Consider the following 20,823-nt stretch of genomic DNA (forward strand, 5'->3'; position numbering starts at 1 on the left):
TTCGATGAAAAGTGATTACTTAATGAATAGGTTTTTGATTATAGACTGAAAACATCTTTAGATAGTTCAAATCTTCATTTAATCTTATTTCATCAGTTTAGGAAAACCAAACAAACAAGCCATAGAAGCTGCTTGATTGATTAGTCATCATGATTATGGATTTGACTATACTGCAGTCACCAAGTTATTGGCATTGGAAATAAACTCTTAAATACCATATTCTCTCTTTAGTCATAATAAAGATCCTTTCTTAAAGGGACAAGTAACATTCTGTCTTTGTGAGAAATGTAGCATATCTGAGGCAGTGTTGCCTAATGGATAGAACACTAGACTGGAATTCAGGAGACCTTGGTTCTATTCCCAACTCTGCCACGAGCCTGCTGGGTAACCTTGGGCAAGTCACTTTCCCACTCTGTGCCTCAATTTCGCTATCTTTAAAATGGGGATAATGACTCACCTCCTTTGTAAAGTGCTTGGAGATCTATAAATGAAAAAGCACTATAGAAAAGCAAGGTATTATTTCCTATAAAACAGAACCTGAATTTTAATTTTATTTTTATTTTACTTTACTGACATTTATGGGACCTGGTCAAAGCCCACTGAACTCAGTGAGTCTTTCCAATGACTTTAGTGGGCTTAGAATATGGCCCTCTATTTTCAGTCATGAACCCCTAACCATGCTCTTTAATATGCATTCCGTTCTTATCTGTTTCTCAAAGCATGGATGAAATGATTTATGTCAATATTACACTGACCTAAAAAATGATCCTCAAGTTTCTTCTGTGGCCATGTTGCTCATGCTTAGTGATGGCTGGGCACAGAAAAGTGTGAGAGGAAAAAGTCCTTCCCAGAAGTGGATGTCTTGCTGCCACAGAAATCAGAAGTGTATGTACAGGGACTGCCAAAATCTAAACTTGGTTACACTGACCTCAGATGAATTTGGTATGGTTGCATGGGAGTAAATCAAACGGGTTATAGCTGCTAGTCAATAGGGTGTAACTGGGAGCAGCATGTAGGCATGTCTCCATACTAAGTCATTGCATTGAGATAAAGACTACTGACCTAAAACCATGATATTAATAAAAATCCCCTCGGAAGTGTGAAACAATCATGCTGTTTCTTTTTTTCCCCTTCAAATGATTGACAGTTTCTGATGGTTTCTCACTGCAACAGGCACCAATTAGGTCTGACTTTAGGGCAAATTTAAATGTCAATAAAGCATTTTATTTGATCTGTGTGGAATTAGGGATGAAAGATTACTTATTTCACTTAATGCTGTGAGGGCTTCATTTTGAGTTTCTAATCCGAATGATGCCCGAAGCATTTATTACATCCTTAAGCCAGGAATAACAAACAACTAAAGTAAAATTTGCTCTGCAAAATATTACAGCTTCTCTTTTTAAAATAAACTGGGTTTTCAGTCTCAATTATATATGTTTTCATATTTTTTTTCTCTCCTGCCAAGGGGTAAATTTTAAGACCTCCCTGTACAATTTTAATTAATATTGTTATCCTACTCACTCTGCTGGAACAGTATACTGGAGATTTGTGGAATGCAGTAGAGAGAGAATATGGCCATAAGAAAATTGTGGAATTTAGTATTTTTCAATGAGTTTCTTTCTCCCTAATCCTTTATCTCTGACCGAATGCACTGATGGCTACATCGGTCACTAATATAGGGAGAAATGGTAAGACTGACAATTGCAATGCGTTGTTCGTCATGTGCATGCTTTGTCTAACCCATTCTAATTAGAGCTCTCATGCTTTTCTTTTTGCCCTACTGCTTCCCCCTGCATTGCTATAAAAGCATGTAAGATAATAAAAAGTCTATTTTCTACATTGTGCCTGCAATGTCCCTTGTACTTAAGTAACTGTCTATTTTATATAACTGTCAGGTCTAAGGTTTCATCAAAGTCATGGTAAACTGAAAAATGACTTTTTTTTTTTTATAACTTCTACTTCTTTTTCATTTTTTCCTTAATTTTCAGGCCAGGAGGTACAGTATTGCACCTTTTCACTTTAAGCTGTTTCTGCTGAGGGCTTTTTTTTTTTTTTTAAATTGTTGTGGCTGACTCAGAGCCATGACTCAAAAACTTCATCAAACTTGGTGCTGCAGTGAGCTGAGCAGTTTGACTCTGATGCTGTCTCACTGCTTCCCGGCAACTTCCTGCCAGCTCAGACTGATAATTGAAACAGATCTTGCCTTGGGGATTGCACCATTCTGTCGGAAATGCAGCCATTGCTTTCTTTCTAATGGCATTTATAACAGAGCAAATACCATTATGGTGTGTCTTTGAAAGGCTTAGAAGAAGACAGGTTTGGAGAATTTCTCCTGCAGCGCTCTATCTTTGAAATAACATTATTTTCCAGTTTACTATGATGGTGACTGAACTTCACCTTTTCAACAAATATAATTTTTACATGTATATATATATATATGTGTTTATACACACACACACACACACGCACACACACACAAAGATATTAAAAAATAGGTTGGCTATTGATTTTCAACAAGCATAAAATCAGTTTCATTTTGTTTAATAAATGCTACACGCTACAAACATTGTGTTATGTTTGTTTGATGTTTGTAATAATTCTGTTTTGCTATATCTTGTTGCTTGTGCTTGTAGCATTGGCTTTCGAAGAGATGTGTGTGACACTTTTCTTGCTTTAAATACAATTCACGTTGGCTTTTCATTTTTTTTGCCTCCCCTTAGGACCTGACTGCATTAGCCAAAGAGTTGAGGGAACTGCGTATCGAAGAGACCAATCGCCCTCTGAAAAAGGTGACTGACTACTCTTCCTCCAGCGAGGAATCGGAAAGCAGTGAAGAGGAAGAGGAGGATGGTGAAAGTGAAACGCACGATGGGACAGTGCCTGTCAGTGACATCCCAAGACTTATGTAAGAGACCAATTATTTGAGGGCGAGGCTGTGAAATTGCAAAATGTTTTTCTTCTCAAGAAATTATAATTTTACCTTGATGTACAACTGTTCCCAAACTGGTCCATGGGCCACTGACAGTCCACTGGCCTGCTGGTAGTCTTCGGTAGAAAGAGAGTTGGTAGTCTTTGGAGAGTTAGCAGGTCACATGGGCTAGCACCTCCTTCTTACTGCCATGTGCTTCACTGTCTAGGCTCTTCACCGAGAATTTTAAGTTAAAAATGCATCAATACTTCATTGATTTTACTTTCCATGCAATTGCAGTCATTATAGTTGCCACAGTGCAGTCATGAATGGAAAGAGAGAGGACCATAGGACACTCTCTGCAGATGTGGTCTGCATTGTGGAAGAGTTTGAGAACCATGTAATATTGCACTGACCTTCCTATTCCTATTGCTTCTGGTGTGGTGGTGCCAATATTCCATCCTTCTGAATTCAGTGACTGGTCCTAGGAGCTCAGTCACAACTTGGGATGATTCATTGACTCTGAAAATCAGTCATTTCATAAGGCCGATTGGAAAGTTATTTACTGGGAGAGATCAAACTCTCAGCATTGCCCTAAAATTAATGGGCCTGATCTTACTCCCATTGAACTCAGCAGCAAAACTCCCACTGAGTTCAGTGAGAGCCAGATCAGGCCTACTGTAGTTGCTATAGTAACTGTGCGTGCTTTTCATCTTCCAAAACCACAACAGACAATGCTTGAGGGCCCAATCCTCAACTATGTTGAGTGCCCCCTCTGAGGCGTGGCACTCCCTCAATTCTCATTTGATCTTTATCAGCTATTCTGTGGCCCTGATCATAGTATCTGAGCCCCTCACAACGATTTATGAATTTATCTGCACAACCCCCCTCTGAGATAGCAAAGTATTCTGAATCCTTTTTAACAAATGGGGATTTGAGGCACAAAAAGAGGAAGGGCCAGATCCTCAGCTAGCGTAAATTGACTTCACTGGAGCTATGCTGATTTCAACTACCTGAGGATCTGGGCTTCAGTGATGAGTGCAAGGTCAAGCAAGAATCCTGTGGTAGAGGCAGAATTAGAACACAGCTCTCCTGGGACCCAGTTCACTGGCTTAACCATAGACCATCACTGGCATGGGAAGAATGAAATAAACAGGGGGGAGTTACAGACTTAAAATCCATGTACTACAGCATTAAGGTTGTGACTTCTTTGCAAGTCACTCGTTGTACTTGGGTATTGCAGTTGTTATGAGATTAGCACAGGATGTTACCAGTAGTCCCAAAAAGTATGTCTTTGCTGCAGAGTTAACGCAGGTGATCGGGATCCCCAGGTTAGTCTAACCCAGGTCTGAGTAGCCACACTGCAAAGCCACACTTGAGTTACTGTGTCCTCACTCATGCTGTGAGTGTGTTACTAGGACTTCTGGGGGTGTATATCATGGTTTTTGTGCTGCAGTAAGGTGAGCGCTCTATGATTCTTTCCCAATGAATTGTGGGAGAACTTGTCTCTCCTGGGCACACAGGGTGAGAGGGGGAATTGTGGGAAAGTATTAGGGACTATCAGCACTCAAGGGATTTAATCTATATCCGTAATGGGTGAGTTAGCAGCCCAAGTGAAAGTGGCACCCAAACTCTAACCCACAACCCAACCAGGCTTACAGCACTGCCAGACTTGGGAGGGAGATTAGGGGCAACACCCGAATAAGAGCGTGAGTTAACTGCAGTGAAGATGTTCCCAAAGTGATTGCCATATACATGACAGGGCAAATTATAGGTAAGGCATCAAATTCACAGCTGGGATAACTCCATTTGCACCTGCTGATACCAGTTGTGAATGTGATTCAGAATCTAAACATCAAGAACACATGTGCCAATAAACATTCGGGCACACTTACAGGCTTTGGGCACAAATGGGTGCACACGCATGACATAAGCAATGTTCTGTGGACAAAAGGTGGGACATTGCATGTGCATTGGTGCACGCATGTTTTTATGGGCACTGCCCAAAGTGGCCTGTTTGGCAACAGTAGCCATTGAGAAGGAGGTGTGCACCTGAATAACGCATTTAAAAACAGATTGCTCTGAGCTGATTGAAAACACCCAAGGAAAGCATTCTCAATGCGAAGTTGTAGGACTCATCAACAACTTCATAACAGCTGTTGACATGTTTTGTAATATAGACAGTCCTGCTTAATCCTTGCTTGGTTTGCCGTTGCCCTCTGAATTCAGTTGTATTTTTGTGTGGCCCCACTATACCAGTAAGGGTTGACAGCACTCAGCACCATGCAGGATCAAGTCATGAGCGCTCCAGGGCTGCATGTGATGAAGAATGAAGTGCAACCACTGGTTTGACATATTTGTATTTACTCAGCACCACGATAAACTTAGTCCAATTCTAATGCATACCATGAGGGAAAATGGTATGTGTTAAATATGTATTAAAAACACATCTTAAACTATCGTGCTTTGTTTATAATATATCTATAAGACCTTATCACTGTATTTCTAGCATGATAAAGTACTTCCCTTTCTTGTTTTGATGATACCAGGAGAACAGTAATTGTGGCTTGCAGGGCTTGTTGCTGTCCAATCAAGTCATGAGAGCACTTTGTAATACTATAAAGCAGTGGTCCCCAACCTTTCTGTGGGAATAGCATACTCCTATTCCCAGAAGACTGTGGTGGGCGCCAGACACCCCACCACCGAAATAGCGCCAAGAAGTGGCAGCGGCAAGAAGCGTCGCCGCCGAAATGCCGCAGAGAAACTGCAACGCTTCTTGGTGGCATTTCGGCAGGCGGTTCTTCCGTGCCCGCGCCCAGCGGCGGCATTTTGGCGGTGCAGTGTCCTGCGGGCGCACACAACTGCCCCAGCGGGCACCATTGCACCTGCAGGCACCGCATTGGAGACCCCTGCCATAAAGAGGTAGGCAGGGGGAGCCCTTTATATATATATATGCCCACTACAGTATCTTACATGCAGACAAGTTTAAAGCATGAATGCAATATACCCTTAATTCACACAATAGGCAAGGCACCTTATGCCAGAGGAGGGTCAGGCATGGTGGAGCTCTGCTCCACCAAACCGCCTCTAGAATGTCCCTGACATGCCTTTTCTGCTCCCCCCTCTACATAGGGCAAATTCTTCACTGGCTGTCTCTGGCCACTTTATGCCAATTGCATGATGCAAAGTGACTTTAACAGACTAGAGAATCTAACCTCTGTCTCTTGCCCTTTTACTTGTATTTGTAAAGACTGAAGGATTTTCTCTCTAGGAATATCACTTGTACTGCTTGATCATAAAACTTTGCTTGCATTAGCCTCCAAGTAGACAGTTAGACTTTCTTTGCTGTTACAATCAGGTGCATGTGCATACAAGAACAGAATGAGCAAGATTACAATAGGCAAGAAATGAATGACACCCTATAAAGAGAAAGCAGTGAAAATTCACCACAACCTGATCCTTACTCTTAGTGCCAGAATAGTAATAAGATTGTCTGCCTTGCACACTAAGCCTGGGCTCTGACTCAGGTTTGAGCCCAAGTTCCCATTCTGTTCACACAAATCAGTCTCACCCAGATCAGCAAACACTCAAGACCTGGGTCCTAGGACCTGGCTAGGGGGGTGAGTCAGAGCCCGAGTCCCACTGTGACTCAGGTGCAAGCCTTGTCATTTACGATGTGGATGCAGGTCAAGCTGCAGCCCCAAGTCAGAAGGTCTGCATAGTGCAGTATGCATATGTCAGCATGGCTGTGAGATCCAGGTCCAGCAATCATAAACCCAGGTTTACCAAGTAGTGTGGATGCTCAAGCACTGGCTTGGAAACACTGAGTCCACAAGCCCAGGTCCCACAGGGTATGTCTACAGTGGAATAAAAGACCCCCAGCATTGTTGTGGCTGGCATGGCTGGCTTGGTCTTGTGGGGTTTGGGCTGCAGGGCTAAAAATTACTGTGTTGACGTTTGGGCTTGGGGACCCTCCCCACTCATGGGGTCCCAAGAGCTTAACATGCAGTGTAGACATACCCTTAGGTCCTTTGTAGTACACCCAGTCATATTCTATCTTGAAATAAAATGCAGAAGAAATAATACATTTTTCTACATTAATGACAGAAATTTGCATCACTAATGTTTTCCATTTTATCATCAGACCAACAGGAGTTCCTGGAAGCAATGAGCCATACAACCTAGGAATGGTGGCATCCCATGGTCTAGAAACATCCCATGCAGATACATTTAGCACTATTTCCAGGGAAGGGACTTTAATGGTAAGGGAGGTGAGTCAGAGATGAGAATTTCTATGGAACATCTTCAGGAGGTTTTGTCTTTGTAAGCATGAAAAATAATTCTACTGTGTATTCTAAACAGAAAATGATTGATTAAATTGTGCTCATTAATGGCTCAGTAATATAATTATGCAGTATAAACAAATATGACAAACAAATGATTCTCACAACTACGAACAGCAGTGAATAGTAATACTAGAAGACGGGGATGGGATTTGATTTAATTTACTCTGCTGTAAAACCAGAGGAAGTCTAAGCCAAAAGGGTTGTTCTCAATTTACACCATTGTTAGAGAGATTGGAATCTGGCCCAAAGTTTCCCTTTCTCTTCACCATTTTTCAACTCGTCCCAACCTCCACTTAGCCATCTGCCAAAGACATTCAGTTGATTTAGTATAATTATAACTTCTTATCTGAGCACTCTAATTGCAATATCTTGGCTCCTGTACAAGGAGGACCAAAAAACCTAGAACATAATGTCAATGATTGCGTTTATGAAGACGATGGAATGCAAAGGCGGAGAAGCCTCCTGGTTGGACATCAAGCATGTCTCCAAAGGCCACAATAAACTTGACTTCTGGTTTTAAGGAATTGCTGAAGTAAAGCTGTGGTCATCCCACAGAATATTTTGGGTACATTTTTGGCTTTTCCAGTTTGAAATCTTGGTCCACCACATTCATCAAATCTCCCCAGTTCAATTCTATGTGGCTTCTATTCCACCATGCTTGATTCTCATATGGGTGTCCTGGTGAGGCGTGCAGTATGTAAACAAGGATGATTTAGAGAAAGACGACTTTGATTTCAACTGCACTGTGATAAAAGAGCAAGACTGTGGAAGGAACATAAAAAAAATTGCCCATGGAGAAGCCTCAGATTCTTTTTCTGTTGTGGTTCTTTATCAGGCTGTAGATTTTCCTGAAACAGGTGGCTGGTATTTGCCTGAAAAGCCCCACTCTGTTGGCAGGTGTTGAGCTTGTTGCGGGAGGAGTAAGTGGATTCTGCTGAGTCAGTATAGCCAGTGACTCCTTGCCCTGCCTGAACATAAAGGAGTTGACAGTGGCTGCCTAGACAGAAAGGATCTAGGATGTGGGGTGGGCAGTCGTGAGGGAGGAACCTTAGGAGCTGCCAAGCCTGTGGGGTAGGTTTGAGCTCATCGTTGATATCTGATTGTTTAGAAATAAAGCCAAACCCCAGGAGGGATGTGAGTTTGGACTTTACATAGTGTGGGAGGACTTTGTTTTTAGAGTAGATTGGAAAAGGTGGCTACTCACAGTCCCCAGTGTTCTTAGAGCAGAATGATGATTTATTACTGTATCAATTCTTTTTTCCTTTGGGGAAAAATGCATCTTTCCAAGGGCTAGCCCTAGGTGACCTATGAACTGGCACTTGCCCTCCAACAGTTGATAATGTAGCTGTTTGCCCTCATCAAAATATTACTCCAGGCCATGACAGGGATGTGGGGAGGGAAGGGGAGGAGAGTGCAGCACTATGGTCCCAAACTCTCCACCAGCCAAACACATGTCATCGGGAAGTAGCCATTTGCAGGAAGAATATACAAAGAAAGATGAGAGAGCTATTTCCCCCCACCTTCGAAATAGCCAAAGACTTCTCACTAAGACCCAAAGCGAGAGAGAGAAATCCCACGTAACTCTAGAAGAAAGAAAGGAGACAGCAGAAAAAGCCTCACAACTTGAACTTCATCCTGCCACAGAATCAGAAATGGATTTGATGCAAAATGAGCACACCGTATAAAACCCATCTAATCCATTCCTGCCCTTCAGCCTGGTTTGTACAGAGATTCTTGAAGCATAGTGATACTCGTCCACCTTGTCATGCCAGTGAAGTTAATTAAATTGAATACAAGTACAAGCGATGGCCATGATTATTCAGCCACTTTTGAAATGCTAGTATTAAGCATTGCTACTGTAAAACTTGCTCTGCGCAAACCATACCAGATGAGAGCACTGGTGTCAGATAAGGACTTTAAAACTAACAGGCAGCTGAAAAATCTAACTGGCAATAGAAAATATAGTGTCATATGCAAATTTTCCGTTGTTCTCTTAGGACCTTATCCAAAGCCCAAAGAAGTCAATGGAAAGACTCTTGTTGACTTCTATGGTCAGGGCTTTTCTGCCCTCTTCCATGCACAAGGACAGTGCACAGCTTTAAGGTGAAAGATGTTCAGTCATCAGAGGACATGTCTCTTACCCCATAAGCTAACTACTTATGCTAAACTATCTGTTCAATCTTGTATTGAGCTGTGACATTGTTAGTATTTTTCCCAGACCTGAAGAAGAGCTCTGTATAGCTTGAAAGCTTGTCTCTCTCACCAACAGAAGTTGGTCCAATAGAAGATATTACCTCACCCACCTTGTCTCTCTAATACCCTGGGACCAACACAGCTGCAACAACACTGCATAAAGCAAACGGCTACCGCACTTAGCAGCAGCACTTGTTACCCTAGTCAGATTGTGTTTTGAGGGACACACCCACACTTCAGATGGACATATCTCCTTAGCTACAGAAATTGATATGCTGCAGGTGTGATTGCTAATAAAAATAGCAATAAGGGGAGAACTTCCAGAACAATACCCATCTGCATGGGAAAAACACATGCTAGAGAGGGTCATTACTTGTTTGAAAGAAACAGGGCCCTTGTCTGCAAAGGCATCTGATATAGACAGTTACATGGCAGACTCAGTTATGTCATGGAGAAATGGAGAATGACCTTAAATTCTAAACATTGATGAGCCCCAAAGAAGTTTCAGATAAATCATTTCTTCCTTCCTCTGTCTTTGGTACTTGACTAACCTGAGAATTTGGCAGCTGCAAGGATCAGGGCTATGTCATCTGTGGCTACATATCACAACCCCAGTAATCTTTCAGGTACAGTAGCTCAAGCATTTCTCTAATAATGATAGTAGTAGCAGTTAGTTGGACTTGTAGTGCCCTGGCTGTGAGTTCTGCTAGACTCCTGATTCTCCAAAAAGGTATCACACGTGACTTGTGCAGTCTAGATCTGCTTTGTTGGTGGCCAGTGGGGGCCTATAAGACAGGAGAGAATTAAATAAGACTTTCTTGGATTAGAGCACTTACCTAAAAATGTATCTGGAGTAGGTTTTTCTCCTCTCCACAGAGGCGTGTAACCCTTGTTGACACTAATGGGAGCATATCAAGACAAGAATAGATCTGTTGTTCTGTGGAAGGGAAATGTTGATGCTGTTCACTGCTGTTTTGTACTCCAGAAGCATGTTTTTGGAGCTGTATTAGCGATTGTGGGAATCCTGCAATCAGACCCCTTATCACTGTTGCTTTTAAAAGGCAGAGGGACCAGATCTGCCCTTCACTATACAAGCCCAGATCTCATGGAAGTCAATAGGCCTGGGCCTATTCTCACAGACTGACTTGGGTGTACCATTGGGCCAAGGGAGATTTGCACCTCCATGCCCAAAGTGAGAATTTGGTCCATGGTTACTTTGTTACAAAAAGGTTGATCCAAAATCATTGTCATCAGACTTCTCCTTTTGGTGTAACATGGCTAATTGCTTCTGAAGTTACTTTGTGATTAATTCTCTCTTTCTCCTGTTTTATATTTTGCTGCTTGCCCGATTTGCATGGGGAGAATATGGCAGCGAGGGCTCTTGTTCTGTGCTTGCTTTGGTACCTGGGTTACTGCAATACATCTATTTGTTTTTTTCCCTCTTCTCTTCCTTGTACCTTGTGTCTCTGCAGACCACTGGTGAAAAAAAGCGGTCTAGCCATGCAGCCAGCAATGGCTTTGCAGGGCACATCAATCTCCCTGATCTGGTACAGCAAAGCCACTCGCCTGCAGGCACACCGACTGAGGCCCTGGGGCGAGTCTCCACGCATGCGCAAGACATGGACTCAGTGCCTGAAGTAGGTGGTGGGGCCTCTTTGTTACATGGCTATTCCTCTTCCTTCGCATTGCTCTGAACAAGAATTAACATCCTCTGAGGAAGGGGCTTTCTCAGTGTTTTCCTCCAGTCATCTCTGCTCTCCTCTCTCTTTGTTTTCAGTCCATGATTGTGATTATGAACATAGTTGAAGTAACATTGAATCCACTCAGTAATAGGTATATCGTTATATGTTTGAATGGTGGAAATTTGCACTACAGCTCATTTCAAATCCAGCAGTTGATGTCAATGTTTCGTGGTATTGGGCTTTAACCAAACATCCCAGAAGTTTGTGAAAGTCCAGATGTGGGTCTCAATTTATCAACTTCGCTTGAAATCTTGGCCGCATTGAAGTCATTTTACCTTGATTCCACTGTGGCCCGGATTCCACCTTGTGGCTCATCTCTAATGGTAAGATGAACTAAAAGACCAGTTAGAAAGATGCTGTGAAGTTCTTTAGGCCAAAAATGTAGCACACCTTTCAGGTTGTGGGTGTTTCCATTCAGGGTGAAGTGACTCTGATACCAGCTGCTTGGCAGTGAAGTGGTTAAATGTGTGTGTGTGGGATGGGGGGTGTTCTGCATAGGATACAAAAATCCTAACAAACTCAAGTTCTTCCATATAAACAGAGTGAATCAAAGCCTGCTGTTCACTGTCACTTGCTATATATCATACACACTTTCCTTTGGGCCAAATTCTGCTCTCAGATGCAAGCCCACATCACCCAGTATTCAGTAAAATCTGTGGGTGAATGTCCAATAAGAAATAAACCTTTTATTTTGTTGTGTAGGACATAGATTAAATTATCTATCATCTTATTCTCTTCACTTTAGATTATCCGGCTGTTTTAAGGATGCCTTTTAATAATAATAAATTAAAAATCTTCTTGAAATAAAGGATCCCATTCCTTCTAAAATGTAAGGATCTATGGTACATGTTTTGGCCTAAAGGTTTTATCTGTTTCCTTCTAAGGACAAGAGGGAGTCAGTTGTTTATAAAAGCAAATATTTCTGGGGTCATTCTCAGACTGTTCTTAAAAATGGAGACACAATATGAAGGGATTGTGTTTAAATACATACATTTATAGTGTATGCACCAAAAAAACCCTGTAAGTTTCAAAAATAGAATTTCTGGGGCTGGACAAGCTGAGGGTGGGTGTAAGATGAGAGTTTTGGCTTCAGTTCAGACTCCTGAATGACTCACGGTACTGCTATCAGAAACCTCCATCATAGCAGGAATCTGTATAGATATCTTGTTGCATGGAAGTTTGGAATGGAGGATGAAACTCACCCCAGAGCAAGTGTGTACGTACTTAAGCCCTGCATAAGGGCTTCATGGTGTTTGTGTTGTCTATGAGTTCATGCAGGGCTGCCTACATACCCCTATGCAGCAGGGCAAAGATCCCCATGCTGGCCTTGTATATGTGCAGAAGGCCACACTGGGAAAGGGCTTCAGAGTCACATTTATAAAGATCCAGTGGCCCCGGGCGCCTCATACAGATGACATGGTGGGGCTGCAGCTGCTATACAGACCCACTGGCTGGAAGAGTATCTGTGGAAGAACTATGTGGTAGCACTTTGCCCTGGCCCTGTTTTGTGGGGGTGGAATACTCTGTGTGGGCAGAATGAATTTCTCCTTTAGTGAGAGGGCTGTGGGAAGAAGTCGTCTAAGGGTTGCAGTCTATTCCTGCAGAGAAATAATTTTTTCTGCATAACTTCACCATCACACATGTATTCTAACTGCCCTGCGGCAGACTCAGATTACATGTTCATCCCTTGTGAAACAGTGTCAGCCATGCTGACTAATGTCAAAGATTATATGAGTATTGTGGCATGTACCTGTGTTGTGTAGAAAGGGAGTAAGGTGACCCAAGCTTGTTTTAAAGTGAATCCTTTGGGTATGTCTATTAAAAATCAGTTTTCTTGTATTTTTTTAGTTTGGTCACTTTAATCAAGAGTGGGTTTGAACCAAGGCTACGGAACTGACAGATAGTGATTACTCCATCTGTATAGTTCGGCAGAACCAGCCATGATATGTCAGGGCTAAACAGATTGGAAGAGAACTAGTATTATCTCATACTGCAGCTTGGGAAGCTGAGACAGAGGTTTATAAACGGTTGAACGGGACCTGCAGGAAGATGAGGTCTTAATATTTAAATAACAGATTTGAAAGTTATTAAAATGCCAGCGTCTTATATGGAGAATAGCTGAGTCTGAGCAAAGAAAGAAAAAGCTTGACGCATCAGAATGGAGGATTTCATCCATTGTAAATCATGTATTTGAAAGTGCCTTATCCTTAGTTGGAAAAAGAATCCCTGTAAATATTAAATTTTCCCTTCTAGAGTTGCTGATGCTTCACGGAAAATTTTGAAAAAGACATCTTATGTAGAAACAATTCTGCTTGTGTATATTTATCTCACACACCAAAAATTGTGCCTGTGTGTGTATCTATGGGTTATATTTTGCTAATACATTTGCATGAAAGTATGATCTGTTTTTTGCAGAGTTCATCTCAGGCTGTTAATTCTCTGCATGGGAATTAATTATTCTTTATTTTTGACATCACATTCTGTTGTTATGGAGACAACAGTGATGTCACAGAAGATTATGAATAGGAGAGAAAGGTAGGGGGAAAACAACAGGAGAATCATGGAAGGTGGGCACTGAAAACAAATGCTAGCTCATCTGAACCATCTCCCTGCCAGTGCAGGAATGTGCCCAAAGGTACAGTTTCTAGTGTTTTCTCTAGTTAATGTTAAGTCTTAAGCAATGAGGCTGTTTCTACTTTCCTTGGCGGCTATTCCACATGCCCTACAGTACATCTTCTTGTCAGGAAGTTTCTCCTGATATTAGGCCTACATTTTCTGTTTCTAAATGTAATCCCCTTAGCCCTAGTTATATCTCCCTGTACCATCCTAAATGATCCCTTTGCCATCTTGGTGTTGAAACCCTTCAAATATTTATAGGCTGTTAAAATAGTTCCTTAATCATACTTTAGCCAGGCTTTACATAAGGGGGTACAGTTTACAAAGTCCCTAACTCCCATTGACTGTCAATGGGACTTTGGCTCCAAAGTCACTTAAGTGCTTTTGAAAAGTTTATTCATAAAGCTTTTTTCAAATTTCCTTCGATCAGCCCTCCCAGTCCACTGATAATTCTTGTGGTGGATGAACTGTTTATTCAAACTGGATTTTTGTTCATTGTGATATTACTTTGCGCTTTTATGGCATTTTCCATCCTCAAACTTTGTTTGTCTGAAGTGTGTTGAATAAGAGAAGATTCACAATTCCTCTGTGAGGTAGTTGTGGTCACTATTCTGATCCCCCAAAGGCATTCTGGGACACAGAGTATAAGTGACTTGCCTGAGATTATGCAATGTGCCAAAGTTCAGAGCCAGAATTAGAACCATGATCTCCTGGCTCCCAGTCCTTCCGCTTTAATAATAAAGACCGCCTTTATATTTTTATAAACTATCCTTGCTGATAAAGAGCAGAGAAGAATAGGGAGAATCTGACATAGCAGAATTGTTTCTAAATCAAATGCCTTTCAGAGTGTTCCATGAGTTTGACTTTAAGAAGACCTTCATTCACCAAACCTTCACAGGGAGATTTTGGAAGCCAAATAACTGAATCATGAAAAACTCAGGAGAGCTCTTTTCAACAACATATTTGCTCTTAAACTTATTAGGTTAATCTGTTCCTTGAGAGATCTTTGCTTGAAACCCAAGTAGCATTTTGAGAGCAGTGTAAGATTATGCTTACCTTTGAGAGAACTACCTTTATAAAAGTGTATGCTTATCTTCTTATAGTCAGAGTGATATGCAATTACTCAGTGCAGTTTTAGCTCTGGCTTTGTACAGCGATAGCAGATTTGATTTTGGCCTTTAGTGGCTTAAAAGAAATCTGTGCTAAGGAGGAAAAATGAGAATGATGTTTCTTCTCTTGTGGAAACATTTGATTCTTGCTATTGTAACAGCATTTAATATAAGTCATAAATATAGCATATCCTGGGCAAATAAGATGATAGAAGAATAAGCTGCTCAAGTATGGGGAAGAAAACTTGCCATCATGAGTCTTATGATAAGAATTTCATTTTGTTCAGGAGAAGGTCTTCGCCTCGTTTTTCTGCACTAACAAAACATGAGTTTAAAAAGAGAGCAATGTGATGGGAGAACTTTCTCAGTTTCCTATCGCAAAATCTCAGCTTTGTCATCAGCTATGATATGTTCAGGTTTAGTTTTATTAGCTAAGAAATTACCTCTGGGGCCTTCTCACTTTTAATTTTGCAGTCATTTAAGCTAACTTCTTGAAACACAGTAGCCCATTGAAATACCTCCAGTGCTGAGTCATATGAGTTAATAACAATGTATATTATATATGTGAGGTGGTTACATCCATGTGATACACTGCAGAACCATGGTAGATCACAGAGCAAGGTGATAAATTTCATTTAACACATTTCTTGGAACACCTCACCTGGGCTCTATCCACTAATCCACTTCTGCCAGCAGTTGGGACTACTTCTAAGACACCGAATCTCTGCTACCAACCTGACACATAAATATTTCCTCCCCTGCACATCCCCACAAACATGTGATTTCATCTGAGAATTTAAAGTAGGTTGACAAACACGATGAGCAGTATTCAGTCCTGGACCAATGATAGATTTAAAGTCACATACCCCATCAGGACCAGCAATGGGTGCTTCTTTTAGAGGGCCAGAATTTGTAACTTTACAAATGGGATAAATATTTCTATTTTTGCCCTGACATATCACAGGGTAGTGAATAGCCAAACTGTCACATTATTATGTCTGCAAAAGCTCGCCAAGGCAGTTCTCAGAGGTTTCTAAAATGTATTATTTATTTTTCTCTCTTTCTGAAAACTGTGTTGTTGAAGATATGCTAATTAAAACATCTTAGTTTTACAAGCATAGGCATCCAAAAAAAGCAATGGGAATACTTTAAAAAAAAAACTCTCAAACATTCCTGCAGTTGTTTTTCTGTCAAATGTGTAGCATGTCCCTGTTACACAATGATGCAGGGCTGTGTGGTTTCAAGTTTTCAGTTGTGTTTGTCTGGGATGTCCTGCAAAACTCACTCCTGGATTCACCATTCATGAGATGCAGTCATCCCAAACCTTTGTCAATAAGACTTTTCTTTCACATCATCATGTGTTCGGTAATTAGCACTTACAGTGCATATTGTAGTACCTTTCATTTTCAAAGCACAATGCAAACTTTCATGAATCTACCCTTTTTATATAATGTTTATTAATTATATTTTTTCAATGCATATAGAAAACTGATCTGACAGGGCAAAGAGTGTGGTTTTGAACAGTCCCCCATGGAGGAAGATTATAGTTTGTTGTTCACTGGAAGTAAAAACATTGGTATTAAGTATTATTCCCTTCCTCTGAGCCATCATCCTGTTTCTTGCTTTATAGTATGGCATGGGAAGTAGCACCAAAGCCTCTTTCACTCCATTTGTGGATACCAGAGTGTATCAGACCTCCCCTACTGATGAGGATGAAGATGATGACGAGGAATCATCTGCTACAGGTAGGAAGCAATGCAGCCAACATGGGGTATGGTCTAAATGAGATCAGAGTGTACACTCAGAACATAACCCAGACCTTAAAATGTTCATTAACTCCTGTTTGGGATGGGTGGGTGGGTTGGTTGGTTGGTTGGGGGTTTGTTTTTGTTTTGGTTTTTTTTGTGTGTGATTCCTTCCACTTTCCATCCAAAACCCAGAAAAGATAAAATACCATGGGAGAGGTCTGAGAGGGAGCAGGATCTATAGTGAAAATGTGCTCACCCTCCCTGTCAGTGGGGGAGAGATTTCCAGGACCCTTTTACAGACTCAAATAGAAGTTTGGATAGTTCAGAAAGTTTGGTTGCTGCTATTATTATTTTATTTAATTGTACCAGGACCCCACTGTTCAAACACAGAACAAAAAGATAGTCTATGCCTCAATGAGCTGACAGTCTAAGTATAAGACAAGAAACAGCAGGTGGATACAGACAGACAGGAAGGGAGCTCAAGGAAACAATGAGACAATTTTGGTGAGCATGACAAGCTGTGGTCTTAGCACACCAGCTACCTAAGCTTTTGGTGTTCATCCATCACCTAACTATTTATCTTAAGTCAAAGGCCAGGTCATCTGTTGCATTTTTAATGTCTTATCCCTAATCAGAAAATAAAATAAACATTTCTCTACTGAATCAAGCAGACTGGAAAAGTAGCCCAGTTGTGATGGAGTTGAGGAAGCTGTTACTAATATGTTTTCTTTTTAGCACTGTTTACCAGTGAACTGCTTAGACAAGAACAAGCCAAACTGAATGAGGCAAGGAAAATCTCTGTGGTAAATGTGAACCCTACCAATATCCGCCCTCACAGCGACACGCCGGAGATCCGGAAGTACAAGAAGCGCTTCAATTCGGAAATACTTTGTGCTGCTTTATGGGGTAAACTGCTAACTACCTAACACTCTTTGCAAAGTTTTCTAGAGCCTGGAGCTAAAAATGAAACATGAATGGTTTTAAAGACTGCTTCACCATGCAACCATGCCTCAGGCTGCAGCAGCCTCGTGCTACGCAACTGGCACTTTGAACAATCTGTAACTGATGGAAACTTGAGGACCCAAGGGCTTGTCTGCATCATGAGTTACTGAGCAGCAAACCAAGATGTGAATCTACAGCACACCAGCTTGCCAGGCAGTAGCATCTCTTGTGGACACTGCTACACTGCAGTGAAAGTCCCAGAGTGCAGCTTCATTACTTGAAAGTGCAGTAATTTGCTATGTAGGCAAGCTCTAAGTTAAGTATCCACATCATCTGTAGGCTCTTAAATGGGCCCTTAGACACCCAGAGGTGTCCCATTGCCAATTAAAGCCCCCAGTTTCAAAGGTGGGTGTCTAACTATGCATTCAAGCTTGAAAACTGAGATCTCTGTTTCAGAAACTCATTCTGCCTTGTATTCGTTTCATTGCTACAGTGTATTGTCCAGCAATTTACATTATAAGTGCTTGCTTTTAATGGTTATGCTATTGCAGTCAGGGTCCTAAGAGGCAACATGAGGTGTAAATTTTCAAGAATGCCCAAATGACTCAGCAGCCTAAGTCCAATTTTCAATAGTGAACATCAGTGAGAATTAGCAGCCTCAGGGTCATGGATTTTTTCACTACTGAAAATGGGTCTGAGGCAGCTAAGTTACTTGGGCATTCTTGAAAATTTTACTCATGCTCTAGTGATAGAGCAGTGGACAGGGAATAAGTATGACTGACCTCTCTTCCTTGCTGTACTGGGCAACCTTGGCCAAAGCACTTTTCACCTCTTTGTGCCTGGATTTGCCAATGTGTAAAATGGGGATAATAATATCTACACCAATGGAATGCAGTCATGGAGTGCTCCTCATGATGCTGGCCATACTTATGGTACATAGTCTCATGCTAGATTGGTACGGTTGTGATTGTTGTCCTTTCTGGGAGCCTGAGGTAGCAGAGAATGAGACTTTAAGGCCTGATTCAAAGTCCATGGAAATCAGTTGACAGACTTGCATTATCTTCAATAGGCTTTGGACCAGGCCCTTAAAGCACCAGCTGTGGAGCGCGGTTTAAGTCATCCCATTTGCTTGTTTAATATCTAGGTGTTAACCTACTAGTGGGTACAGAAAATGGACTGATGCTGTTGGATCGAAGTGGCCAAGGAAAGGTGTACAACCTGATCAACAGAAGGCGATTTCAACAGATGGATGTGCTAGAGGGACTTAATGTCCTTGTAACAATATCAGGTACACCTGTTACTCTGCTTCACTGTTCACAACCCTTTCCTTTCTAATTTCCTGGGAGCAGTTCTGTCTCAGACAGAAACCAGCCCCTTAATGTCAGAAGGAGGACTGTAGGATTAGCTTTTAGTTTAATTACAGAATCCAAGAAATTAGATCTGGAAAACACCTCTTAGGGCATTCTCTTCCATCCTCAGTTGCAAGATGCCCGGCTGCACCACTATAATCAAGGGCTCGTCACCATTTCAATTTTCAGCCAACAGCTCTGTGCTCTCAACCCTGAATCAAAGGATAATTTGGGTATTTCAATATTCACGCCTGTTTGTATAGGCACTCCACATGCAGAACTCCCATGGAAGTAATGTGACAGTCCCACCTATAGAGAGGCTACAGAATCAGACCTTTAGAATAAGCTCCCATTTCAGAAAGCTGACACTAGTATCCCCATCATCCATAGATGGAAGGAGATAGGGATTTGCAGAAACCTTTCCTGTTAACTTATTTTGCACATTTAATTCTCACTGGGTAGAGTGACAAAATTTACTCCAACGAAACAATTCGATAGCTGTAGTTTTGTTTGCAATCCTGTCCCTTTCTCTCATTTATTTAATATTTTCTTCTTCCTGAGCCTACTAACCATTGAAGTGTAGACTTTTCTTCCTTTCACTGAAGATTTCTTTTAAAATGCTGCTTCCTGATTTACCTTCTTATATTGCTCCTATGTACTTTTGAAAAGAATATAAATGATAGGAATTGTAGTACCATAGGAAGAAAAAGGTGAAGGTAGAAATCCATTATGAGCATTTGTGGTGAGCTTAACAGACTTGCAAAGGTGATTGGAATATTGCGTATGTGTGATTTGGAATTCTCTGAGTTGGGTAACCTACTGGCTAATGGCTTAACTCCACTGACTTCAGTGGGAGCCATGTAATGCATCTGAACTGGGTCTTTATTAACACTTATTAGTGGTAACCCATGAAATATTCACATTTGAGTAACAGGATTAGGGTTTATATCCGGTTAGACTGCAGCCACTGGAGGGTGACATGATCACACTGCCCCAAATCTGACAATCTGTCCAGTAGAGTGCAGTGCCACACCACATAGCCAGACACGGAAACTTAGTGTGTGGTCAAATAATGGAACTTATCTCAAATAGCAGTAGCTGGTGAGCAAGATTAAAATTGCAGATCTATTCAGAAGGGTTCATGGACCAGATGAAGTCAGAAGGTATTTAGATGTGGGAGAATGGTATGAGGAAAGCTCATGCAGTGAGGTTGGAATGTGTAGTGGATCAATGTCATGCAATGCGATGACCCTAAATGAGTTGTGAGATGCAGGGATTGAACCCAGGACCTCTGGATCTAAAAGCATGAGCCTTCACTGCCAAAACTAAGACACACTATTATTAGCCAAAACTCATAAACCTGTGTACTGGTGGCTGGGACACATAAAGGGGGACAGTGATATATTGAGTGAGTGAGTGATATATTGAGTGATAGTTGCATTATATTTTTTCATTTTTCACTAGGAAAGAAGAACAAGCTGCGAGTTTACTACCTTTCATGGTTAAGAAATAGAATTTTACACAATGATCCGGAGGTAGAAAAGAAGCAAGGCTGGATCACTGTTGGAGACTTGGAAGGCTGCATACATTACAAAGTTGGTAAGTGGAACAGGATGTATGTACTGTATCTGCTCACCTCATGAGGATTTCACTTGAAGGATGTTTTAAGAAATTCAATGTAGCCATTAAAACCAAAAATTAAGCAATCATTACATTTGTTCTAGTACTAAAAGAGAAACTGTGAGGTACCAATAGTAGTGAACTTGAGGGACAACTCTGCTTGATGTTTACATGATCCTCAGGGCCAGATTCCCCCCTCACTGTTGTAAATCAGGAGTAACGCCGCTAAAGTTTATGGAGTCACACCAGT

General features: G+C 41.4%; 1 protein-coding gene across 34 annotated transcripts in view; it reads left to right on the forward strand.

Moving 5' to 3' along the window:
- The window catches only part of TNIK (TRAF2 and NCK interacting kinase), a 299,590-nt gene that overhangs the window by 264,805 nt on the left and 13,962 nt on the right, over positions 1-20,823 (forward strand). For 9 of the 34 annotated variants that reach the window (XM_043521875.1, XM_043521877.1, XM_043521881.1 and 6 more), the window contains 7 exons: positions 2,721-2,905; positions 7,053-7,179; positions 10,920-11,084; positions 16,545-16,659; positions 17,398-17,568; positions 18,749-18,892; positions 20,418-20,552. In XM_043521875.1, the coding sequence (XP_043377810.1) occupies positions 2,721-2,905; positions 7,053-7,179; positions 10,920-11,084; positions 16,545-16,659; positions 17,398-17,568; positions 18,749-18,892; positions 20,418-20,552 (1,042 nt within the window). Of the gene's footprint in view, positions 1-1,679; positions 1,689-2,720; positions 2,906-7,052; positions 7,180-10,919; positions 11,085-16,544; positions 16,660-17,397; positions 17,569-18,748; positions 18,893-20,417; positions 20,553-20,823 lie in introns of all 34 variants that reach the window. The other 25 variants (XM_043521888.1, XM_043521874.1, XM_043521880.1 and 22 more) reach the window with 7 other exon arrangements.

The sequence above is a fragment of the Chelonia mydas genome, chromosome 9 (genome assembly GCF_015237465.2).
Source record: "Chelonia mydas isolate rCheMyd1 chromosome 9, rCheMyd1.pri.v2, whole genome shotgun sequence".
Classification (NCBI taxonomy): domain Eukaryota; kingdom Metazoa; phylum Chordata; order Testudines; family Cheloniidae; genus Chelonia; species Chelonia mydas.